The following is a 27,500-nucleotide window of genomic DNA, read 5'->3' as shown; positions in this document are numbered from 1 at the left end:
TAATAATAATAATATATGATGATGATGATGATAATCATAATAATCTAAAGACATCAAGGTAAAGTATTTGCAGTTAAAATAGCGATACTAATTTTTAACGAAGGCGACATTTATTTACTCAAGCTTAAGGAACCGCAATTTGGAAGAAGACAAAGACTTGACTCTTTAGAAAACACGGCGGGATCTCCAATGAAAATCAGTTTGGTGTCAGAGAGGAATTTAAACCCAGCGCAACTGAAACACACGACCGCCCCTCCTCTCCTTGTCTTAACCTTAGACCTCTCGAATGTCAACCCAGGTCCAATTAGGCCCCACTCTATCGGACTGTTGGAGGCTATCGGCGTAGTGAAGGCCTATTTTAAAAATAAGTGGGGCCAAAAAATTGCTCCTTTGACCTCTCCCGTGATACTTAAAATATCTTTCATTGCACAACCTCTCTTTGAAAAGAATTGCTTCAGATTGGCATGACATTTGATGGTACTGCCGTTTCATCTTTACACGAATCGTATTTTAAATGTGAATTTTAGATCGACTTTAAAACATTAGAAGTTAAAAAGCAATAAATTCAATATGAATACTGACCACATTTAAATGTGGTTGGAGCTATATCAGCACCAACTCTGAAAGAAGAATCAGATATAATCAAACCAAGAGTTAATCAATCAGTAATTTCTGGTCGTCGTCAATTTGAAAATTCTCAACTTTGCAAGAAATAGAAATTACCCGAAATTTTCCATTCCTTTTGACTTTTTATTCCGGTGAGGAAACTAACGAGTGATTCATTTGATCTCATTTGGGCAAACCCTCATTTGCCATTGGCCCTCTTGAGATCAGACCATTTCAGCAAACTGGTTCCATATACACCTTTACAACGGCAATTTTGGGTATACGCAATTGGATCACAAACCACATCTTTGAAAATTAAAAACCTACAGCAAAATCGGGGTTATTACTGCGATTTTTGTAATTCTGCCGAATCTCACCCTCAAACTGTGTTTTGGCTTCCATCAACCAAATTTCCGAACATAGCCTGGAAGACAGACTCCGCCTCCGGAAAGTGAATTGGAGATTTTGTTTAGTTTACTACTCGAATAACATTATGATACTTTTTAGAGATTCTTCAGCAAAATTTTATCGCTCTCCATCAGCGTCGAATGTACCGTGGGAAACAAAGATGCTGATTGGTAGGCTATGTCACGGTTCAATTGATTTCGGCATCTGTGGTTCCGGGTCAACTCTCAAAACGCAGTTTGGCCCTGAGCGCTTGAAGATGAGATTCCGGAGAATTATGAAAATCGCAATAAGCAGAATCAGGCTCTGACTTGATGAGTTAGTTCAGATGGTTTACGCCGCACATCCGGTGCGGGAAAAATCAACTCTGGCAAAAATTCAGGGAATGCATCGAAACCTTTCACTTTCGTCTTGACCACAGAACGGAAATCCGGCTGCTTCTGTAAGCAAAGGATCACAGTTTACGTCATCAAGTTATCCCTACGTTTATTCTGTGCACTTGCATAATTAACAATAACTAACGACATTGTTGTTGCACAGCCGCATAAAGCGAGCTGATATTTTCTGTATAACCCAAACAGAGGAACCAAGATATCCATCATGTTTCTATCATTGTTTCACCTGAAACCTTCCACAAGTCAACTAGTTCAAACGTCTACAGTTCCACACACCAACATGTCCACACGACCACATGCCCAGATGTCCACTCGTCCACATATACACAGTCCGACACAAACACATCTCACAAAGGTCCTAATATCCAAAGCTCCTCAGGTCCACATGCCTACCTGTCCACAACATGTATTGTGCATACATCTGTAGGTCCGCAGGGCCACATGTCCACAGGTACATGTGCACATGCCAACGAATAGGTACCCCTGTCTAGAGGCCCACACATCCCCATCTCCTAAGGTTCACATGCTTACATGTCCACACTTCCTCAGGTCCACATGCCCACATGTCTACACTTCTTCAGGTCCCCAAACTCACAGGTCCACACTTCCAAAGGTCCACATGCCCACATGTCCACACTTCCTCAGGTCCACATGTCGACACTTCCAAGAGGTCCACGTGCCCACATGTCCACACTTCCAAAGCTCCACATGCCCAATTGTCCACATCTCCAAAGGTCCACATGTCCACACTTCCAAAGCTCCACATGCCCAATTGTCCACAACTCCAAAGGTTCACATGTCCACACTTTTAAAGCTCCACATGCCCATTTGTCCACACTTCCAAAGGTCCAAAGTTCCAGAGCATGTATTTTCCACACATCCGTAGGTCCACGGGGCCAGACATCCACATCTCCACAAGCCCACACGTCACTTGAACATAAGTCAATGGACAAGTTCACGCTCTTGATTGCATCATGGGTAATCAGGACAAAATGGCGGGAAATTCAAAGGTTTGTATGGAAATGCAAAGCAAACTATGCTGTACATGACTCTACTTTACAGACTGTCGCCTTCATAAACCAAAATAAAAAGTTCATGTTCACAACTGAGATCGATGAACTAGACTTGGTATCCGTTCTTTGGAATTCCTAAATATTGCTTTTTTTTATCTCCATACATTCTCTGTAATTTTGTGTCTGTGGAATCACAGGAAATGTATGGGAGAAACTCTTTTTAATAATAATAATAATAATAATATATTTATAAAGCGCTAGAATCCTTAAAGTTTAAAAGCGCGTAACAAGAGCAATACAATATATAAGACTAAAATAAAAATGGCGAAAGTTATAGAAATGCTTGTTTAAAAAGGAACGTTTTAAGTTTGTTAACACTGAGGAACTTTTCTTAATGTCAAGCGGCAGAGTATTCCAAGGTGTGGGACTGCCGCAGAGAAAGATCTTGCACCGTATGATCTCAAATTAAAACGCGGAATATAAAGAAGATTCTCTGATGATGAACCTAGCTGACGAGATGGAATGTAAGGTATAAGTAGATCGCAAATGTTCGAAGGTGCCAGATTGTTAAGAGCCTTCTACGTGATGAGTAAAATTTTCAACATGATACGTTAATGAGTCGGAAGGCAATGAAGATTTAACAAAATAGGCGTAATGTGTTCATGTTTTCTCGAAAGAGTAATGAGACGAGCAGCAGCGTTCTGGAGGTGCTGTAAGTTTTTTATTTGGTAATTGGGAAGGCTATAGAGTACATAGAGTAAAGAATTGCAATGATCCAGTTTTGAAGATATAAATTCGTTGACAAGTGTTTCAGTAGTGGTTGATGACAGATATTTTCTTATATAACTGATGTTACGGAGATGTTAAAAGGATGATTTGCAAATACTTGCAACATGATCGTTGAAATGAAAGTGATTGTCAAAAATGACACCAATATTTCTAGCTATCTGTACAGAGCGGATGGTCTCATTGACAATCATATCATCATATCATATCATACATCTTTATATACCCTCGGATTTTTAGAGTAGCTTGGTGTAGCTAATATCTCCGAGCATTTACCCTCCCAACCATGATACACCACAGAAGACAGACCACAACACCGGGAACTACATGCCCTACATGCCCAACAGAGATTTCTTGAAGGACTGGTCTAGGTAGATGTTTAGCAGAGATAACAAGTAGTTCAGTCTTATCCTTGTTCAGTTTAAGACGGTTAACCAGCATCCAGTGATCAATCTCATGTACACAACACTCAATGTTAGACACAGCTAAAGCCCTATCCCCAGGTATAGTTGGCTGAGAGGACAAGTAAAGTTGAGAATCATCAGCATAAAAATGGTAACTCAAGTTCAATTTCTTAACCATGTCGGAAAGCGGAGAAGTATAATGAAGGTACAAAATGGGTCCCAAAAGTGAACCTTGTGGAACACCACAATGAAGAGCATGTCTCAAGGAAGCCCAACCTTCAACAGACACATACTGCATGCGACTGGACAGATAAGATTGAAACCATAATAACGGTTTGCCACTGACTCCAAAGCGCTCTTGAGGACGAGAAAGAGGAATATCGTAATCAACCCTATCGAAAGCTGCGGAGAGGTCCAGAAGTAATAAAATAACTGTTCTACGGTTTATCAATGGCTGTGAGGATGTCGTTATGCACACGAATAAGAGCCGTTTCTGTGCTGTGATACTGTTTATAGGAAGACTGAAATGTGTCTCACAGATTATTATTGTTAATGTAGGAAATCAGTTGGTTAGCAACAGACTTCTCAATTGCTTTGCTGATAAAAGTAAGATTAGAAACAGGGCGATAGTTGGAAAACTGCGTATGATCCAAGGAAGGCTTCTTAAGGAGAGGGCGTAACTTGGCAACTTTTAATTGAGAGGGCATTTGGCCAGATTGTGGCGAAGTATTAATAATAATGGAGATAAATGGTAGCAGTGTGTCCAGAGCGTTTTTATGTGACGTAGCCAGGAAGAGGGTCAAGATCGCGCGATTTGGAAGATAATTTCACTACACATCTGTGGACTTCGTCAACGATTACCGTGTTAAACTCATCAAACGTATAAGGACAGACCCGGTTGACATTTTGAACTGGGTGGATAGGAGCTGCAGCATCTAGGTCGACCCGTATTTTAGCTATCTTATTGGAAAAGAATGAACAAACTCATTTAAGAGTTCCGAGGGCGAGTTGCAGGGTGGATATGGTGTAGAACACTTTCTATGTAACAGATTGTCAATTGTCTTAAAAAGAAACTTGTAATCCGATTGGTTATCATTGATTAGTGAAGTGTAATAAGATTTCTTTGAAGAACAAATTAAGTTGTTGACAGTACGGCATTGATCAATAAACAACTGGCGATCCACTGGAGGTTTGGTCCTTCGCCATCGCCGTTCCAATCTCCTGCGATGTTTTTTCAAGTTGTTAATTTCCATGGAATACCAAGGTGCAGCAGGACGCAGAGTAACAGTTTTTGTTTTAACAAGAGCATGGATGTCAAGAATAGAGCTTACTACAATAGCCATTCTCTCCAAATTTATTCTGCGGCACCTTTGAGCGCATATCTTCTGTTTTGGAAAAAAAAAACAAAATTGCATATTATGAATACTTTTCATCTTTCTGAACTTCCGTACAAACCTTTGAATTTCTCTCCAGCTTGCCGTGATTACCTATGATGCACTAAAGAAGGTGAACTCGTCAACATATCCGCAGTTCTTTTGATCGTGAGCGGAGCACGGGAAAGTAAGTTGCTGTTGCGACTATTAGTTATTGCCCTTTCCTTTGTCGCAACACATTCTTCAAGTCAGTGAGGAAAGAAAGTTACAACTATATACATGAGGTTCTTAATGAGAACCATAACTTATTGGAACCAAGAGAACAGTTTCTCTTTTGCCAATATTTTCTTGGCTAAAACTGAAACAGAAGTTCTAAGCTAAGCCGTCTCAAAACCTTCAGTTTGGAAACGTTACATTGAGGATGGCTTTTCCCTATGGGACGTAAGTAAACCGGACATAGAGACTTCCTTCGAACAAGCAAATTTAGATCACTCACCCTACGATTAAATTCAGGGCAGAAATATCTGACACTGAAACTGTTTTTCTAGACATAATTGTATACAAAGGCACGAGATTTAAGGATCAATCAATCCTTGATGTAAAAACACATTTTATAAAGCGGACACCATCTAATATGTACATTAATTTCACCTCTTGTCACCCGCCAAGCGTTAAAAACGGATTTGTCAAAGGTCAATCCCTACGAATTCTTACAACAAACTCCTCAAAGACAATTTCGAGGAAAATATTTCAAAATTTAAAAGACATTTGCGGAACAGAGGTTAATCACGCAATTTGTTAGAAAAATTACTATCAGAAATCAAATTCACAAGGAAGGGCTCAGTGCTTAAAGGAAATACCAAAACACAAAAAGGTATTTTACCTTTTGTGACATAATACAGGCCGTCAGTGTCAAACCTAGAAGAAGCTTTACTCAGAAAATGACATTTATTACAAAATCAACCCCTACTTCGCCAAATTTAAACCACCTATCATTTCATACAAAAAAGGAGAATCCTTTAAGGATCTGCTCGTTAGAGCAAAGCTCTAAAAGGTTCTATACACGTGTTCACACAGAAAGGCAATCAGTGTGGTGTGTCACCCCTTGCATTTCTTTATAAGGTATCACACCAAATCACAAAACTGCACCATGAAAACCACATTGACGACATGACCAAAAACACCTTGCCCTCCAAGAATACCAGAGTTCTACGCTCTAACAGAAATTCACAAACCAACTCTTGCAGGAAGGCCAATCATCTCGGGTTGTGATAGACCAACAGAAAGAATTTCATCTTTTGTTGACACATTGCTTCAACCAATATCTAAGTCACAAAAGTCATACCTTCAAGACACAACTGATGTTATAAACTTTATTGAAATCACAAAGGTCAAAAACTGCACATTCTTTGTATCGATGGATGTCACAAGCCTCTATACAAATATACCACAAAACGAGGGTATTGACACAGTATGCAAAGCATACGACAATTTTTACAAAAAGACAGCCCTCCTATACCGACACACTAACTTCGAGAAATACTTAGGCTAATTCTCAAACAAAATTCTTTCCGATTAAATGGAAAGCATTCTCTTCACATTCACGGGACGGCTATGGGAACGAAAATAGCTGTTTCCTTTGCTAACGTATTCATAGCAAATATTGAGACCGAAATGCTAAACAAAACAGCTTTTAAGAGCGAGTGACCGTAAATATCAAAAATGCGATGACAGGAGCGAAATTTCGAATCTCATTTTATCTGATCTAAAATACAACTATTATGAATTATTTTCGAAAATCATGTTTAAAGGTCCGGTCGCTTTTTTGTTTTTCCAAAAATTAGAAAAGTCGAAAACAACGTTGAACGCCAGGAAAAATCGAGGAAAATCGTGCACTTTTATAAAGCTCGTGCACAATAATGAAAACGATTCCCAGTTTTCTTTTTTGTCTATCAGTTTTGAAATTTTTTATCTGTTTTAACATCTAAATATCACCTTGTAGTTCATATCTTTGGTGTACTTATAGGCCCTGTGAAGATATCGACCTTCGAGAATGCGTTCTCAAAGAAAAATTTAGTTGAATTTCACAGGTCCACATTTTTCCTAGTATATGTTTTCGGAAATAGAAATCTACTCGAAATGTAAGCTTCATCCTCCCTGCATGCCTTGTTTAACTTTCGAATTTGGCCCGTTGAAAGCGACTTGTCAAGAGAGAAAATCGTGCAGCGTATTTTCGCCATTTTGTAACGGCCTGTGTCACGCAAACAGAATTGGTTTATTTTAATTCAGCAACCAAAATCAGACATTTTGTTCCCTTAATGACAACCTGGTGGCAGATGTTTATTATTTCCGTTTCCATAACTTATGATTTTCATTTCTAGACTTAGCAAAAATCTTACTGTCAAACGACTATTACAATATATTGGCGTAATTAACAATTGTAATTTTAGTAAACAATGCATGGCAAACTTTTTCTCTTCCCTATCCGACAGCAAATTAAATTTATTATCATGGACATCCACTGAGAAGTACGTCTGAGGATAAATGGCATATCTCCTGTCTCCTTACTTTGTAAATGGTATTCTTTATGGTGTTACACGTTACGTTACAATCTCACCGGTTAATTAGCCAGTATCAAAAATACCGTAATACTCTTTGTTTGTCCCTCCAAAATTTGCATAAGAATTGCTTCCACTTTCTCTTGGGACCATTGTAAGTCCCACGGCAGAAAAAATAAAAACAATGCTGATACAACTGTTTGGAGGAACAAACAAAGAGTATTATGGTATTTTTGATTCTGGGGAATTTGTTTGACACTGAGTTCGTCTATAAAATACAGAAAGAACTTTAACAATATGTAGCATAACTAGAAGTAGCATATTTAACAAAATTTCGGTCGCATAAATACCAGCGTCCTTGTACTGCTTAAATCACATACGGAGTGAATCCTATCGATCTTGTCACGAACAATATGCGCAAAGTTTAGGGAACAATTTGAGAGACTCGCACCTCCACTAAAGGCACTTCATCATTACGGTGTGCATTTAGGTGCGTTTGTGTTACTTAAGTCTTCGATTCTCGAGCAACATACCAAAACTGAAAATGTAACGATCTTATTTGTAGTGTATAGAAGCCAGTTTCTTTGCAGGATAATTTTCACTACGAAGTGGTAGAGATGAAATATGAGCCGCAATGAAACAATGCCGCATTGCGTGACATAATTGCCTTAAAAATGCCACTTAAAAGACTCTTACGAAGCCACTTGTTTGTTTACAAATTAAGCCGTGTTATATCCTTTTTGTCCCTTCCAAGTGCTTTTAATCGTTCATTTTAGTGTTTCATTTAGTTTCCTTTCACTTTACATAAAGTAGTTAGAGTTACGAATTTGTCATTATTGATGGTTTGCGTCCGACGTTCAGGGCGGCGATGTAAAAATGCAGTAAATTGTCTTTTGGGAATTTGACTCTAATATTATGCAAAACTTTGTACACCAACATGGCTGTCTCATCACGTGGATGCAAACCAAGAATTGGCCCAAATCAGGAGCTCATGTCCAACATTGACCAAGCAATGTAGGCAGTTCTTCACTTGCGCTCCAACTTCCGAAACCCCTCATGCTTACCTACCGACGAGTACCATAAGTCATTTTACGGAAGGGCGACTACAAGAACAACTGGACACTAGGTTTTCGAGTAAAGTGAGGTAGGGCGTTTTCTTCCTGAGTTTTACAGCAGGTGTCTCCAGTTCAAAACTCTCACACAGCAACTGAAGAAGTCGAAGTTTTAAGGTCTTCAAAGTGCCGTTCTTAGCCATAGTGCAGATGTTATACTGATCGTACACTATAGGGTGTTCCAGATGGAGCTTGGATAAAATATCACATCGGGCTGCTGCGTAATTCATTTCTTCTTCATGTGCCCGGAGATCTTCATCCCGAGGATTGATGTTTTCACAGGATTTCGCTGCAAGACGCGAGAAGAACGAAGTAACTTGCTGAGGCGTCAGGAATTCTGAAACATTGAACAGGCGCTTCCCATCTGAACCAACCGACCGTCTCATCTCTTTCGCAACTGCTTCTGCATCTACTTTCCTTCCCGTTGACTTGCCGATATTAAATTTAGCCTCTAAGTAGGCTCTTTGCGCATCGTTGAAGCGGTAGGCCTTCTTCGTTTCTTTTAAGGCCCATCCTTCTTGAACGTTAGGGATCGCTTCTTTGGGCACGATGGGTCCTTGGGATTTCAGGGTCGGTATCGCTCCAACTCCTTCTTGCAAGTGTGTGGCATACTGCGTTTTTGCGAGATCAAACAGCGATTGCCGCTCGAGAGCTCTTGTACACTTTTCAAGAGAAAGGTGTCGCTCGAGAGATGACAATCGCTGGAAGACCCGAACGCAACCTTCCCGAGGGCAGGAAAAAAACATCCGTTGATGTACTCGCTTTTGAAGAGTCCTTTCGGTGGGTCGTCTTGGATGTCGGAGACCTAAACCCACCAGCAGAGAACGGGACATTGAGCCAATTGTATCCCGAATCTGTTGGAAAACAATTTAAACCTACAGTTTTCATAAGAAGTGACCAGCAAGTCTTAAGTGATACTCGCAAAGTTTGTTCAGTACTACCCATATATTTTATGGCGAGACTATCGTGATGAAACAGCAATTGTCTCTCTTTTAACTTGTGCGTTTGCATTAGACACGAAAAAAAACCTAAACACGTGTTGCTACCGCATTTTTAGCATCTCTTGTTTTCGGTTTTTGGTTAACTTCGCTTTTTGTCCCAGAAATTTCATTAGTGTTAGTCTTGTACTTAGGTGAAGAAGTCAACGCCTATTGTACTTTCCACTTTATAGAGCTAGTCCCTTTTTAAAGCCGTATATGTGTAGGCATCCTTGAACTAGTCGTTTCTGCTTATTTTGTAGCTTGTATCTGTCTTGTTGATACGTATTTGCTTTTTCTCTCTAGTAACATCTATTTACTTCGTATTTATTTTGCGCAACCCGTTTATTTGAAGCTGAAATTCTTTTACTGGCGAATTTAAATTACTTCACCTCGTCGTATCGATTTTGAAATTAAAAGAACAAGTCAACTGAATAGCGCGTTGGAGCACTGTTTCCCTTTGGCCCCAACACACGAAGGCAGTGAGTATCATGAATCGCATTCAAGGAAGCATCAAAGCTGATATAGAATGTTACCAAACGGCGAGCATAAAAATGAAATATTTTCTAACCTGTACTCAAGTTTAGAGCAATTTCTTTCCCTTTCCCTACACTATAGGCTCAAGTTGTCACAAGTGTTCCACCAATGAAGCGAAAGTTGTTTAACTTGCTTATCCCTGGTATTTTACTCTTCTCCATGCTCAACGAATGTTCCTCAAGGCGCTCAACCGCAACAATTCTCACACCCTCGAGGCCTCCATACGAAAGAAGAGCCACTCTCATTTGTTGAGCATTGGTAACGTCATTCCCTTCGCTTATATACTTGCGTATATGGCTCTTGGCGGTTGCAGCCATTCTATCAGCAGCCCCCTTGCCACCTTGTGGGTCACTAAAGTCTATTCCAGCCACTTTAACTCCAGTCGATGCTTGAATAGCTGGGCAAGCAAGGATTGTCGCTGACGAATGGTAACATCCGGCATTATCTTGCCGAAAGAAAGTCTTTATGATGTTGGGACGATCGCTTTTGAGAGTGTGTAGAACGTGCTGCATGATTGTGACAACTGCAGAGCGGTCCTGGGCGCATGACTGAATGATGTGAATAAATCCTTGCGACTGCAGTTCATCATGGACTCGGCGGTAAACCACTGAGATGTGCCATGAGATTCCCCTTTTCCCAAACCAATCTGACTGTGATTCTCTGTACATTTGAGGGAGGAATTTCATGGCCCAGTCATTTACAATCAGCACACTTTCGTCATCAAGGAGGTCAAGAACATCCAGTCGTGCTTTATCTTGCCTCACGGACCTCAGCTGATGGCAATTCCAAGTCTGAATTGAACGTTGCGCATTGTAGAAAAGGTATAGCGTCTCGTCTTGATCTTCGTCACCCGGGTAGGAAGCCTCAACTAATTCCTTCTCAATAGAAGAGAGAGTATCACACTGGTCACACCTCTCGTCGTGGTTATGATTGCACTGTTGTTTGAAGTCTGTGTCGGTGCTGTCGCTCAAGGCAAATATACTACAATGCTCTGCTACATGAGACTCCTCACTCACGTGAACCTTAAATCCAAAAATTGACAAATAATTTAATTACAAGGAACAATGTTCAATAAGCTCTCCTCCCACATATTGTTTCTCTTATAGTTTATTAAGAGCTATGGAAAATGGGGGTACATACTGTAATAAATTGCTTTGCATTTGTTGGTTCTTTTCTTCATAGCTCAGAATATCAAATTAGATCGGTTAATTTTGCCCTGACCTTTGCAAACGAAAATGCCTTTCAAAAGTACAGTTTGAGTTACTACAACGAGACTAGTTTTCTTCGCATTCAAACAGAGAATAGAATTGTCGAGCGGTTTTCTTCTGCTTTCAGCCTAGTGCCACTTAAGAGGTAAGTAAAACTTTACCTTATAGTCTCCTTTCAAGTACAGTTTTCCAGCTTTCAGGGTGTCTGCAAACTGCATGGCTTCTGTTTCTCGGGTAGCTTTAATAAGCTCCAACAGGTCGTCGAAGGCTCTTGCACCCTCAGCAGCAATGTAATCCAAGCCTTGAAGGGATTTGCGAACTGACGCAACTGACGCAACTGTCCGTTCACTGAATGGAACAAATCCACTTTCTGAGCAGTAAAGGGTGTACTGCTTTGCTATCCTTTGTGGTATCATTGTCCTGATAACATTGGGAACGTTAATGACTTGACAAGTGGACAACTTGAGGGTTTTTTCACCAAATGGTAGGTCTTGTACTAAGTGTGGGCTCGTGATAAAACTTAGGAAATGGTCCAATTGCTTCCTGTCAATCTTAAGTCGTGGGGCATGACGTAAGGGGACAGGAGCTGCGCAACCATACTGCAGACGATGAAGATTCGCGATACTGTATCTATGTTGGGTTAGCCCCGGGATGTGCCTTAAAATTTCTTTATGACTCGACACTCCAGTCATGATTGACAGTACTTGACGGCGGGTGTCCCAGCTAGTTGCGTTCTTGTAGGCCTCCGCCAAGGCATCAAGATAAATATTATCGGAAGTCTGATTTGTACCCATAATCTTATCCACCATTGGAGAAATCTTTAATTCCTTCCACAACTGACCATAGTTGTCAAGGTATACTACGGACAACACAGACTGTTATCCTTTTTCTCATCATAATATAGAACACGATCTCCGCCTATAGCAGAACGTGCACCCACATGACTTAGCTCTCTCCAGAAATTACGGTGATTGATAGCTCAGTTAAAATCATCTCACCATTTCAGTGGTTATGTTGTCGTACTGTCCTGTTAGCTGGGTTCCCTTGCTTCTTTTACCAGCGTTCATTCCGTTTCTCATGCTGGAAATTAAATGCCTCATGCGTATCTGAATAACATGCCCGGCATGACAGTCGGTTTTTCTTCATTAAGCTTAACCCAGTCTCCCTTCTTAAAATAAGACGGTGGCCACACGATTGGAGTTTTACAAGAAAGTGGGTACTAAGCTCCAAATAATGGCGCCATGATCACAACCTCGCTCCTAGGACCTTTCCTTCGCTTTGAAGTAGGGCCGGAAAAGTCCTGGGAACGAGGTTGAGATGATTCAGTGATTGTTGAGCCAGGCTGGACGGAAAAGCACGAACAGGCTTTGGAACTCGATTAAAGATGAGGGTCGAGAGAGCCTTGCTTATAAATGAGTAGCTTGTTCTAACCTAATTTGATCTAAAGAGTGCATCAGTTAGTTACTGAGTTACCAAACCCAGTCGGAATCTGGGTTTCATTTCGTGGGTTTTTTTGTTATTTTATTTTGTTCTTTTTCCGTGTCGGGAAAAGTCTTGCCTGTCACTTCCCTGCTAAGTGGTGTCTAAGTTTGAGGGGGGTGGGGTAATGCGTAGATGTCTCCGGTGCACACGGGAGGACATTTAATTATTATCCTGGAATGGCGTCGGAGGTCATTGTAACGCGAATGGCGTTTTAGTGCATCTTTAAACAAAATACTATGGAGCTCAAGAATGGAACGTCAATTGGATAGGCGGTCAAAAATATACATCTGGAATTTTAAAAGCGACGAGTAATGGTATTCGACAACAATTTCATTTTCGCCGTTGGATATCAAGTAAGCTTTGTTTCTAATATTTTACTAACTTGTTATTACCAGTATATACAACAATGAAGTCAAATGGCAATTCTTTTATGGATTTTAGGTTACTTCCCACCTTCAGATGCCAAAAAAATCGGGGTTTTTTTTTATTTGACAAAATTTAAGTCAGTCATTTTATCTAGCGTTTACAAAAGGAAAATGTTAAAAATCTCAAAAAGCGGCCGAGTTATTTAGAAAAAACGTATTTTCAAATAAAGGTAATAAACTACGAAGGTGTCATAATCTTGTCAACGGGCGAGACCCCTTGGGGAAATTTTCGCGGCAAAACCTCTTCGCTCGTATTTATTTGCAAATTTTTATTTACATCACGTACTTGACAAAATTCCCATGTGGAAGCTCTTCACGCTAATAACTCTTATGGAAAAATCAAAAGCAGAAAAAAGTCCTTGGGTAAAGAAAAGAAAAAAAAACCCGGCCCAAAGACGGAAGAAATATCTCCATTTTGCCAAAGAAAGATCTAACCTAAATTTTTGCGTCTGATAAAACCTAAATTTGTCATACATAAGGTTAAAACGAGGTTCCTTCATAATACATTTGCTAGCCTTGATACAAAAACATAAGCAATCGCCTCGACGCGTAATTTTCAAATAATGAAATCATGAAACCTACCCAAGGGAACTCATTTCAGCAATAAGGGCATTTCTTAAGCTGTCCGTCGATTCGTTACTAGTAACGTCTTGTTTTTCAGCGGCACGTTTTCCGCCTTTGACCTTTTGGCAAGGGTTTTGCCTTTGCCTTTGGTGTCTTTGCCCATTGTATTGCGTCTACGTCCTGAATTTCACTCGACTGAGCGATGTAAAAAACGTGTTGCAATGCGATGCTTTTCCCGGGAAATCTTGATCTATTGTCACAGACGCTAGGAGGTCCTGTTGTTCCATTGGTTTGCGGTTTTATCAGGCGAGATAATCCCCAGGCGTGGCGGGAGTTGTTTACGAACCTTTACAAGCGAAAATCTCGCATATGATTTTGGGAGGAATACATTCACTTTGACCGAATTTATAGGGTATGCAGATTCGGCGGATTGTAGTGAAATTTCGCCAGAACATTAATAATGACAAACAAAAGTGTGTCGGAAAATTTTGATGCTTAACATATTTTTCGCGTGCCGTCCATTTACGCAACACGTCTCGCACATTTTTAGCTACTCCAACTTTAGATGTGGATATCTAGACAACCAATCGGAATATCGAAAAAGCCCGACACACTTTTGTTGATTGATGCCTTGTGAATAAGACTGTGCAGCCATTTTGCTCGTACTTTGGAATCGGATAGCCGATAAATTCAATAGAAGAACCCTCGGTCGTTTCACGCCTTACTGGCTTCTGACACTTCCTGAAAGAAAACTTCGCTAAAATTGTATTTTTTTCGTCAAGTACATTTATTAAGCTTTCTAATGATATATAGTTTGTGGGGGTTTTATTTAAACTGGCGCGCGTATAATGTTTTTGCCGAAGGGCACCCGCGAAGGTGGGAAGTAACCTTAACAAACATTGAAGGAATCGAACTCTTTGAATGCATCACTGTGTTTACTGAAGTCGCATTTAAGTTGTGTGGCAAGTTACATTCATTTTGTGAATCAACTCTGCAAAGGTAAAAAAAATTGGAAATGTGACAGTGAAAAATTATTTGAATGAAAGCGTTTGTGCTTTATTATTTACGGTCAAGGTTCTTTCGAAAAGGGTTTGATGTGAACTGTCAGAAATTTATTTAATTGCATATGCTCTGTGACACCGATTGTGTGTCTCGTTTGCACGCACGCAATTGAAATAGGAAGGGTTTTTTGCCTCTTATAGCAAATATTTTGTTTGTTTCAATAAATGTCTCGCTGGAAAATATTTCTGTGAAATCTCCACCTTTTGTAAATTTATCATGTTGTGTAATTTTCGAGCTTAACAAATTTGCAGACGTGTGTTGAAATGTGATGCGGGGATGATTTTTGTGGTAGTGCACTGTGAGCAGCGCATAAGTCACGAAAATAAACAGGTTTGTTGGAAGCGTGCTTGAGTTTCAACAAAATGAGCCCCAAAATCGGCAAAAAAATTGTGACGCTGATGAATAATAAAGTAGCCGCTATTCCCAAAACGATCGAATTACCTGGTGATAAATAACCTCGTCCTGGAGAGTAAATTTTGACTTTGCAGAAACAATGGTCAACCTCAAGAGTTGGGCGATTGTGATCTTTGTGTTGAATTCGCACATTTCTTGTCAAGCTTTCTAACATTTGAAAGAAAACGAAAACTAACAAAAACAAAAACCCGGTATCTTTCCATCATTTGACAGAGATGCTTCACTGTTTCGCGAGTAAATACGTCGCGGTAACGTGATCACGGCGCCCGCTGAATTCGATGTCACTTTCGATTTTGCGATTTAATCGGTGCATCCAAAAGTACAATAACAAAATTGCAAAAATCTCCCAAAATGTTTTTTCGCTGATGGTAACTTTTTATATTTGTGGTTCAAAATTAATGTTGTTTTCATATCGTAAATTTTGTTACTGATGGCAAAATATTTTATTCTCGATCGACCGTCCTGAAAACTTCCTAATGCTCTTCCTAAAAACTGTGTCAATATTTATTTACTTTTGCATCAATATTTGTTTTGCATAAAGCAAGCTAACCAAATCTGTACCTTACTTAGTTCGCATTTGTTAGCGTTAAAATAGAATTGTCGGTCCTATGCTTTTATTACGAAGTGGTATACTTTTCAGGTCGCCCGTCCAGATACTAACCCCACCGGACAGGGTTTAATTCAGTGAACGTTTGTATTACAAAGATGTCAGATGCTTGTGGTGAAAAGAAGTTGTGAGGGAACTTGAAAATGATCAACATGCCAGCCCAGAAGCCAATGTTTCTCGATTCCCTTTTATTTTCTTCAATCTTTCAGCGTGCAGTACTTTGCTAGTAACCACATGTCTTCTCAGGGGGCTATTTATCCAAGACTTCTACCATGGCATTACAATATACAATACCAAAACAACATCGTATACTGTTAGAGCTACATATTACGCAAAGACAACTTGAATCTCCTGGAAGACAAAACGCAGCTCAGTTGACAATATGAAATAAAGCGCTGTGTTACTTCAGTACCATACGTAAGCAATGCGTGTTTATTTTTTCTAAAGATGGCAGGAATTTCTTCTTTCTGACAAATGATTAATAGGCCGGTAGCCAAGATTTTTAACCTCAGAAAAGGATTTGTTTTGTCGTATGAACGTGTGAGTCAAAGGGCCTCTGCTGGTACGACTTCTGGGTGACCCCTTAAATGGTCTTAATGATCCCCGACTTGAAAAAAATTGCCTGGAACGCTGCAGTTTAATACCACCCAACTCAGTCCTTTCATACCGCAGGCAACCCAGTGAACGCTCTTGGAGCGTCTAGTTATTTTCATTTTTTTTTCTCTTTTCAGATGGCTGGCCACAGGCAGGGCGAATGGGATTGTCTGTAAAGCATATGACGTGCTATTTCCTGACGGTTATTGTAAGCAAATCCTTGGTAACTCACCAGTGTTTGGAAAAATGGAAGATTTACGGAACAATCACGAAATAATGCGGAGTTTTAACGAGCTGAAATCATCTTTACAGCAACTTTTTGAAATGCGCGAAAGCTGTCTTGCAGCGGTCGATGATATGTATTGTCATAACTACTTTCCACGATGTTACATTTTTTCCTCGCGTCAGCCAGTTTGCAGAGAAGCATGCGAGGAAAAGCTCTTAAAAGTGTGTGATCAAGAAATCAAAGCGTTGAAAGATTTTAATAGAAAAAAGCCTTTCTCATTGCGTTTAAACCTTGAAATCATGAACTGTACAACTCTACCATATCGGAATCAAACAAGCAACTGCTACTATCCTGATGTGATACAAGGTTACTACGTTCCAAAGGTTTTTCTTTTTCTTTTACATAATCCAGAAGGAGTAGAGTGGAACAGATGCGTACATACATACATACATACATACATACATACATACATACATACATACATACATACATACATACATACATACATACATACATACATACATACATACATACACACACACACACACACATACACACACACACACACACACACACACATACATACATACATACATACATACATACATACATACATACATACATACATACATACATACATACATACATACATACATACATACATAATTGACCGCTCCCCATAGGGGCTTTTCAGGGCCAATGAAACACAACGAAACGACAACTGTTAAGAATCCCAACTAGCTGCAGGCAAACCAGTTGGCTATTTACAAGTGCGGCTGGGAAGTTGAACCAGGGACTACCAGGATCAAATTCAACGAGCGGTCAGAGCGGGTCTTGAACCCGGGATCTCTGGATCTCAAGGCAAGCGGTTTCGCTTGGGCAAACTTGATTTACCTCAACGCGTTTCACCAGTAGGCAATGACTCGAAAGATGCACTTCGCCTATCTCGTTGAGGAATTGTCGTTTTCTACGACGATTTATAATGAGTACAGCTTGTCTTACTAGGTATTCTCATCTAAGCCAATCAATGTGCAATGAGCTCAATTACTTCAGAATACTAGTTGTTCTCTCCTGGAATGAGGACCAGCCTTCATTCAGTGATCTTTGCCCAAGCTACTTGAAACCCCCCAGGGCCACAGAGATATCCTTTTATGGGCAACTCTCCGCGGGAACATTGTTTTCCTTTGATTTAGAGATTTCGTTACAATGAGAGTCGAAATTTCTTTCTCTATTAACTTTGCGCACCAACCATCACAAGATGATGTTGAGAAGGTAACAAGTATTCCTTTTTTCACTTACCACCACAATTATTATTTGATGACTTTTATCTTTATGTCTTATTTAGAACAACTAAACATCCTAGAGAGTAAAGGTATGTCTGATTTAAATTGTATTCTCGTCTAGTGCAAAACCTTATACCAAACTATAAATATTTCCAACTTACGAAACGAAATCATCCCTCAATCGCATTTATATGGCCGTGACAAAAAATTGTAATTGTAATTGGAGATTGATTCTTTGTTAGAATGTTTCTATGGAGATGGGCGTGGTTACCATGGGAACAAAAGCACAACAGTTTCCGGATACAAATGTCAGTCATGGAATGCCACAACTCCTCGGGAACACAACATCACGGGATCGATTTATAAGGAAATCACAAATTGCACCAATTTGTGCCGTAATCCAGGGGGGTTCGGCTTGCATGGGCCCTGGTGTTTTACCACGAATGAGAATGAGACCGTGCAATGGGAGTACTGCGGCGTTCCTAGATGCGCCGAAGAAGGTTAGTACCTTCACGACCTCATAACTTGAAAGTTGCAAATCACATATTTCTCCTCTAAATTCGTTTCCTCGCACCATTTATATTGAAAACGACCCCTCTGGCCAAGATTTGTAAAATTAGCCAATCAACGTGCGTATCTCCAATCCCGTCATATGCAAACATGACACGGGACAAAAGGTTTCACCTTTAAGTTGACTGGAAGCTAAGAGAATGGTTAGAAAGTATAAAAGTGTTCTTAAAAGTAAGGCATATGGGACCTGTTAGTGAAGAATTCGTTAGAATAACTGAAAAAGGAAGGCAACATTCGCTCAACACGTACCAAAGGAAAGTCCAGTTTCATCATACCAGTCACCATTCCTTTTCACAGGACTTTCGTAAATTGGATTGCTATGACCGTTATAGTAAAATGAGGCTTACAACACTAACAATGAACTCGAAATTTTCAATACCGTACTTGGTAAAGCCTCGTGCGGTATTGAAATTTCTCTTTCATTGTTGGTGAACTTGTGCAGGTTAATCTCTACAATTCACTCGCTGAGTGCGTTAACCTGTAACTACACGATTATGGAAATGTGCGCGTGTGTAACGTACATAACCCGCATCACACAGATCACATTGAAAATTATGAACAACGCACTGCTGATTTACAATTGGTGGCTGTTTAGTGCACGAAATGCTTTTCATGGAAGCTTTAAAGCCAAATCTCAATGTGCAATCAGACTCCATTCCTGCGAAAGTATTTTTATAATCTTCGCACCTTTGTTAATACTCTTCGCCAAAAATCGATTTAAATACTGTAATTTGCATTACCAGACATAAATTTTCCTTGATAATGGAGTCATGACTACTCCGAAACGTTGGATTTTATCTTTTCTTATCGTTCGTTTTTACAGTTTTATGCTTAAAGAAATCTCTTTTAATACGAATGTCTACAGCTATAGCTATTATTTTATTTATTCATTGAACCAAATTTCGTCGATCTTCTCATTCCATCAGCGCCATCAAGTCCACCCTCTGATTTTCGCGGTCACAACTTGAGCTCAACAAGCATTCAGGTTAACTGGGAAGATGTTCCAAAGTCGTCAGTGAATGGAATACTCCTTGGGTTTCACGTGGCTTGCAATCTAGTCAACTGCTCAGAAGGACAAGTCATGGATTTGCCACGCGAGAATCATAGCTGTGTGTTCAGAGGGCTTGAAAAATACAAGAATTATAGCTGCTGTCTGAGGGCATATAACAACTTTGGAAACGGTTCGTGGAGTGAAGAACTCGTCATTTCAACTGACGAAGACGGTATGATGAATGGTTGACTGATGATGACTTGGTGATGCACTAAAGCTAAATGACAGAGCGACGGACTTAAACTGACTAACTAGGCTGACTAAGGGTACCCTTTTGTTTGGGAAAATCCAAAAACGGATTTCTGATCTCGGATGAATGGATTTTTCAGCGTCAAAAAAAAAACGCAAAATTCGAAAAAGAATTATTTTCCATGACAACGCAAACAAACAAACCCAGAGTTGCGTGCAAATTTTAAAAACAAAAACAAAAAAATAGCGATTAATTTTGTTTTGGAAAAAATCTTCAATGAAAATGCCACCAGAAGAAAAATACCTTAGCGATCGATAAGGTGTAGGAAAGGTGCTAACAATATTATTGCTCTCAAGAAACTTTTAGTGTAATTTCTAGTGTGAAATTTGCAGGAAACCTAGCTATTTTCGACCTATTTATGTCTTCGATCGTACGGTAAAAATGGCGCGAGAAAAACATTTGGGCTAAACTATCACGTAGGGTAGCTGTTGTGTACAATTTTTGCATGGAAAACCGCTTGTCAAAAGTACTTTTTTCAAATCCTTCCCCAAAAAAACGCTGAAGTGATGAATCTGAAAAATCCGGATTTAGATTTAATCCAAAGTATCCTCCTCGAGTGTGAATATTTTGGATTCATGTTCCGTTTTCTGATTTTCCCAAAAAAACACATCCTAGCTGACTGGTTGACTGGTTGTCTGGCAGACTGACTCACTGACTGACTGACTGACTGACTGACTGACTGATTGACTGACTAACCGCATAATCTTTAACCGTACTCTGTGGTTTATCTCTTGAAACAAATGACGGTGTCTATCTATTGACAAAACAACGTTAAATTAGTTGATCTCTATTGGAGTCACTGATTTTAAAATCAATTTAGAAGCGTTTCAGTCAACACAATTGCACAGAGCAAGCTTGCTTTTTGTTAGACTGCTGCACAAATGCTAAAGTTGCTCATTTACCTGTTACAGTCCCTTGCTATTTAAAACATTCCGTATCCGCAAATGATCATCAGTGGTGGAAATTAAGTAAAGATTAGGTTTACGTATAGTGATTCCCTAGAAATAGAACTTGTCATAGATGAAACGTCGTACTTTGTAACATGTCAAGGAGATGATAAATTTTAATAAAAAAGGGGGTTACCGTGGTCGTTTCCATGTTACAACGCTGACGAACACGGCTATTTAAGCCACTTTGAGAATTGCCGTGCGCATCCCCAATGTTAGATAAATTTAGCTCAATTTTATAAATATAATCAATAATATAACGCAGAGCCTGGTGTAATTCTAAGGATAATTCAAGTACGTACCTGAATAATGTATTTAAATGCCTTTGTGAGTACTTAACACTCCAAAAAGGATAAGTTATCTTGAGTGAGATCTGTTCGAGTCGTAATGGCTCCTTCCGTACAATTTTACGAAATTGCCAAAAAACAATCCCTTTCGGCGAACGTAATGGAAGAATACTGGGCTACATAGTTGAAATAAAATCTGCGGAAGAGAAAGGAGGGAGAGATGAGATGAAGAACTTCACAAGGTCGAGAAACGTCACATTCACCGGGCTTAAGAAATACCACAAGTATGTGGTCAAAGTTCGCGGCCAGACTCAGCGTGGAAAGGGGCCAGTAAAAGATGTAACTGTTTCAAACAGACGAAGATGGTAACTATGTGCACTTTTTACTTTGAAAACAAAATATTACCTGCCTTTTTTTTTTCAGAGAGCTTTACCGCTTGTCATTGAAGTGAAGGATGCCAACCTATATAGAGAGGATATTACACTGTGGAGAGAAGATATAAATTTTATGTTTGAGTGGCAAGAACAACATCTATCGCTGCGGTCACTCGTGAGATATTGTTCTTGCCACGAAAACATAAAATTCATATCTTTGAGCTAACGTGTAATTTTCTTTTTATCATACAGACACTAAGTATACATGGTAGAGATTGAAAAGCAGGGTTAACACAAATATAGGGTACTGGTATTACTACAAACAAAAAAAGGCGGGAATCGTGACGTCGTTGCTCAATATGACCACTCGTGTTACATACGAAAAATACGTCACACGGTTCCCCGATATAGTGGTCGTATTGATTCTACGAGTATTTTAGTTCCCGGTAAAACGCTCCCGTCCACATAATACAGTGTAATTTGATCACCGAAAAACGATAGGCACCATCAAAACTTGAATATAAAATGGCCATGACGCGGTGGATGACCATCAAACCTTTTCTCCAAATGAAGCTCTTACCTCGCGTGAACTTAAATGTCGTTACAGATATTCAAGCAAAGAGAACAAGTTCAGACATTTCATTTTAACACTGAGTTATACTTCGCATGCGATATGAGTGCTACTGCTCGCTAAGCAGTATCGCGCAATTGTTCACTTAAATTTGTTTATTTAACAATTCGCCAACCATTACGAAAATAATAGGGTGGCAGGATGGTAGTAAGGGGAAAGTCAAATCCAATTCTAATCCTTGCACAGTCACAAAAGCGCGAAACGCTCAACGCGCACACACTCACACATACAAATGAATAAACACTAGGGCTAGTAAGGAGGCGTACATATTTTCAGTGAGGTTGTAAATGTTTGAGCAATGAAGATGTAAAAGACTAGGCGATGACATCACATGTGCAGGTAAAGAGTCTCAGTCACTAATATAACGATTAAAGAAAGAAAATTTTAAAATAATTAGTGCGGACAGGTTTTGCCCTAATTTTGTAATCATGGTTAGATCTTGTTACTTAGAATGTGATTTTGCCACAACAGTTCACAATCTTTCTCGTTTAAGTGATGTGAGCATGGTTTTTCTATTATTCAAGTGTACGCAAATACTTACTGCACGCCTATCCTTTCCCTAGTTCCAGACCACCCTCCCTCAGACATATCAGCAACTACGATAGGATCATCTGTGGTACTACTCAAATGGAACCCAGTGCTCCCGGAATACACCAATGGGAAGGTGCTTGGTTACAAAGTGTTCTACGGTGACGTAAGCGGCACAACACGTGAGAAAAGTACTGTTTCCACAAGGAAAACCTTTCAAAATATCGAAGGATTAACAGCTCACACAAACTATAGATTTCAAATACTTGCGTTCACTGCAAAGGGCGATGGCGCAACGAGTGCCCCATATTATGTGAAAACAGGTAAGGTGGGATTTTTTTTTAGCTAATTAGTGTTTTCGTTCCGTTCATACGGGCTACGAATCGCTGAAGTGCGGATTCCGGCGGCATATTGGCATTTTGATAAAGAGCGAGTTTGCTCGGCATGGTGGCAGATGACACATATGTGTTCCTGTCGCATGCCTGACACCAATAAAATCTTTTGATTCTAAGAATGTATGACTCTTTCTTCGCGAAAAAGTGGAGAAATCTTTCGAGCTGCTAGTCGGGATATCTGCGTTCTTGCATTCAATAGTAGTAATGATTATATTAAAGCTTGTCTTAATACAGGAACATTAGTTGTGGGCACAACACATTCAATTTTTGTTGTTTGCAATTGCTCCCGATTGTGCTGGGCACTCTAAGCATTTTTTCGATTTTGGCGCTAAAATTTGAACATTTTTTTAAAGTTTGGGAAATTAAGCATTTGAACTATTTATTCTGGTCTAGTTCCGAGCAACATTTTGTCTTGAGAAACAATTTTCAGTAAACCGAGATTCTTTAGTGATCGTGAAATTGAGGAGCTTAGGAGCAGGGCTGGGGAACTGGTGAGAGCACTCGCCTCCCACCAATGTCACCTGGGTTCGATTCCCAGGCTTTTCGTCACTCGTGGGTCTCTACTCTGCTCCGAGAGGTTTTTCTCCGGGTACTCTGGCTTTCCCCACTCCTCGAAAACCAACCTATGATTTTATGTGATTTCTGTACGGTGCACCCAATTATAATTAGTGCGTCTGCGCTAAATACACTGGCACTTAAGGTTGTTTAGTACAGTCTTACGAAGAAAAAGATCAAGATTTTGAAATCTGTGAAATTAAAGCAACGGGATGTCTCTTCTGAAGTGTTAGTCACTGCAATTGACAGTTGAATTGCTGTACAATGTTATTTTACCTAACAAATAAATGCAAATTAGCGGGGACTGGAAACTATACATTTCAAAGGTCCTTTTCTCAAGACCCAGCCGTACATGCAGGGTTAAAATTTTGGGTATTTGTAAACAATATGAAGACAAGACCTCCAACATTTTTTAAAAAGATCTATCAGACAGTTTTTCAGTTATTATTAAAATAGACAAAAATCAACATTTTTGCCATTTGCGAGAAACCTGTCTGACAGATTTAACTATTTATTTCGTTTATTTTGTTAAGGAAATCCTGAAATTTTAAGGTGGAGTCGTACAGCTACAACTGGAGTTTTCGAGAAAAAGGCCTTTGAAATGTTTGGTTTCCAGTCCCCCATTCAGGAGCTCGGTCACTATATTTAGCATCCTCCCCTGATTTGCACATATTTGTTGAGTAAAATTACATTTGACATCAATTGTAGTGAGTGACTAACACTTCAGAAGAGACATTCCGTTGCTTTAATTTCACAGATTTCAAAATCTTGATCTTTTTCTTGGGAAAATTGTAGTAAGCCACCTTAAATAAAGTTCCTTATCCCTTATGATTATTCAACACACAAAGACCTACGTGGTGAAGTAAATTAATTTGAAACCACGTGAGTCTTCTAAAGTTCGATAGCATTAATGTTTTATTTTTCTGAATATTTATAAACAACGGAAGCCTAATTCTTTGGTAAAAAATAGGCATACTGATAAAATCTCGAAGTGGATGTTTCCAAATTTTAGCATCTGTTGAAAACTGTTTGAGCACTTCTTTTTGTTTGCTATTTGCGGTTTCCATTGTCCCGCGATTAAAAGTTTTCCTCCTATTAATATTTTTTCACACTTAATTCATCCAAAACACATTGCCTTTTTTCATCGTTGCGTGTTGATGAGCAATTTGCAACTTATTACTTATTATTGGATTGCTGTGGTCCTTATTGTTTTACAACAAAAACTGGCATCTTTTCCTTCCAGGTGCACTGCCCACTGACACTTACAAACATGCAAAGGGTAAGAAATTCTGTATCAACTCGAAAACAATTCAGAGGTGATTTGGCCAAAATTCCTTAACCCCCTCCCTCCGAAAAAAGCCTGAGGTAACAGTTGCAAAATTAGCAAGGAAGCAAATATTATCAAAAAAGAGACAACATTTTCAAGTTTGCGAATCATGTTTCGACATTCCTTTGTCTTCTTCAGTTGCAGTAAGTTATACAATTAGAATTTTAATTTGAACAAACCACCGTTAATTCAACTTGTTAAACGTACTCTCAAACGGAATTCTTTTACGTGTTTTTGTAACGCAAATATGTAACGTATTTTATAACAATGGTTTGTTTAAATTCAAATTCAGACTGTATATAAAATTACTGCTACTGAAGATGACATGTCGAAACATGTTTGCAAATTTGAAAATATTGTGTCCTTTTGAGAATCCTGATACTGAGCAAGTATTATCTTATTGTCGACCCCAAATTGGTTGAATAGCATTTCTTTTCTATTTTCTTACTAGCAATCACAGCTGCAGTGTTGTCCGGTATAGCAGTTCTCGCAGGTGTTTTCCTTACTATTTTGTACATCAGAAAGAAAAGAAGACAAGTTGAAAGAGAAAATAACGATGGAAATGGTGAGCCACGTACAGCGGTTTTCACTTGAGTGTCGAAAGTAATTAGCGAATTTCTTTGGTTTATGATTACTTCAGTTAGTGATTGGTTCAAAGTTCTCGCGCCACTTTTTCAACCAATCAGAAGTGGAACCCAAACCAATCGTTGCTTGCGCTCTTCGTCCTTTTTGATTGGGGTGAAAGTAATAACTTTGGTTTTGGTTTTACGAAACTCAATATAATAGGAATGTTAATTCAATGAAACGGTATACCTTAAAGTGCTACTATGATGAAAAAATTAGTTCCTTTTATCTTCACATTTTGAAAGTGCTTAACCCCTGACTGGCAAAATTTTGAGCTTTGATTTTCATCCGAAAGATGTTTACTTTGAGTGTGACTTTTGAATTTAACCTTCCGCCGTTACTCAGGTCAGTTAAAGGCTGACCGATTGGACTTCAAAGGGTGGAATGGAGGGAAAAGTGACTCACTGGCTTAAAATTCCAGCTTGTAAATGCAGCTTATTATATATGCAAAACACGAGTCTAAAAGTCTGAGGCCCGTTTCAAACGTCGAACTTTACATGTGCCGAATCTAATGCAAATGAGCGAAAACAATAGATTTTCTCATTTCCATTAGATTCGGCACATGTAAACTTCGACGCTTGAAAAGGGCCAAAATGCCCGAAACTCCCGTGCTGCATATCAATTCAGTTGCATTCTTAAACTAGTGAGTCTGACGTCATTTTCTCCTCGATTCAGCAACCTCAAAAATAGTAATGGCGTACCATTTGATAGGAAAATTCCAGTTGAAATGAAAAGGTGTCTTTTGGAAATCAAGGCTTAAAACTTAGGTCACTTGGTTTTTAGTTAACATAGTTTTGAAATCCAAAGAAGAAGAATTTTTGTTTTCGTCACAGTAGCACTTTAAGTGTTGTCACTTGGAAACAGTGGTGGTTCTTAAAACGAACTTGGGGTAGACTTTCATATACCGGACAAAAATTACAAAAGAACCATTGTTATTCCGTTAATAATTTTTTAGTTATTTCGGATCCGGTATATGAAAGATCAGCCCGAACTTGACTTTATCGTGGTTTGCCTATTATCGCAAAGGGCAGCGTCCTATTTTGGGTTCTAAATCTCAAGCGGCCTTAACCTTATCTGCATATTTCACTGGCGCTATTTGTAAGCAGTTCCTAGTCCACGCTTGCTTCGAGATTCTTTTCCACAATACTTTCAGCCATGTTGGATCTCTTGTGCATCAAAACAAAGTGGAACCAAATTGTCAACTTTATTGACTGATTTTCTTTTACTATTAGGTATTACGATTTTTAAAAAGGCAAAGGAAATTTCATTAAGACAATTAAAATTCCTTCCACACAGTAAATATTTTATTATTGAATTTTCGACCCCGGATATAGAGGATATTACACGGCCTCGCGGAGATACGAGATTTCTCTTCGAGCTATTTATTATATAAGCACCAATGAAATACTAAATCACTTCACGAAAGGCATCGAAAGGCGCAATTTTCATATGGAACCATAGCAACAGTGATCTTTTCACGTGTGAAGATAACATGTTGTCTTCACGTGTGAAGATATCGTGTTTTCGCGCGAAAGCTCACTTGGTATTTCATTGGTGTTTATATAATAAATTGCGGTTCTTACTAGCCTTTTGATTAATTCAGTCAGTCTCGGTTATCAGCTCATATACCGTCTGACCTAATATGGTCATACGGTTATCGGTTATCGGTCGTCGATTATCGGTTGTCTCATCGATTATCGGTTGGTCCAAGGGTCCAAGCCTTCAGAATTTAATGACAAATTTTATAAAACAATTGTTCCATTCGTGCTTGTTGGATACGAGACTGGTTATGGTCAACTCGGCGCACCATCTCATATCCATCTACGTCAACATTTATACGTAAGCAGTAATTATATGTAGTTATCACAGCTAACTTTAAATAACTAAAAAAAAAATAATGATGAGAGGTTTTGAGAAACATTTTAGAATA

General features: G+C 39.2%; 1 protein-coding gene across 1 annotated transcript in view; it reads left to right on the top strand.

Annotated features, from left to right (window-relative positions):
* Window positions 1–27,500, top strand: part of LOC137997997 (uncharacterized) — a 73,885-nt gene that overhangs the window by 31,757 nt on the left and 14,628 nt on the right. Inside the window, exons 3-9 of the mRNA XM_068844376.1 lie at window positions 16,660–17,114; window positions 18,094–18,120; window positions 18,274–18,531; window positions 19,528–19,824; window positions 22,705–22,992; window positions 24,863–24,898; window positions 25,398–25,511. Of these exons, the coding sequence (XP_068700477.1) occupies window positions 16,660–17,114; window positions 18,094–18,120; window positions 18,274–18,531; window positions 19,528–19,824; window positions 22,705–22,992; window positions 24,863–24,898; window positions 25,398–25,511 (1,475 nt within the window). The remainder of the gene's footprint in view (window positions 1–16,659; window positions 17,115–18,093; window positions 18,121–18,273; window positions 18,532–19,527; window positions 19,825–22,704; window positions 22,993–24,862; window positions 24,899–25,397; window positions 25,512–27,500) is intronic.

Source organism: Montipora foliosa, chromosome 1, assembly GCF_036669935.1.
Source record: "Montipora foliosa isolate CH-2021 chromosome 1, ASM3666993v2, whole genome shotgun sequence".
Classification (NCBI taxonomy): Eukaryota; Metazoa; Cnidaria; class Anthozoa; order Scleractinia; family Acroporidae; genus Montipora; species Montipora foliosa.
This window is presented reverse-complemented; position numbering and strand designations above follow the sequence as displayed.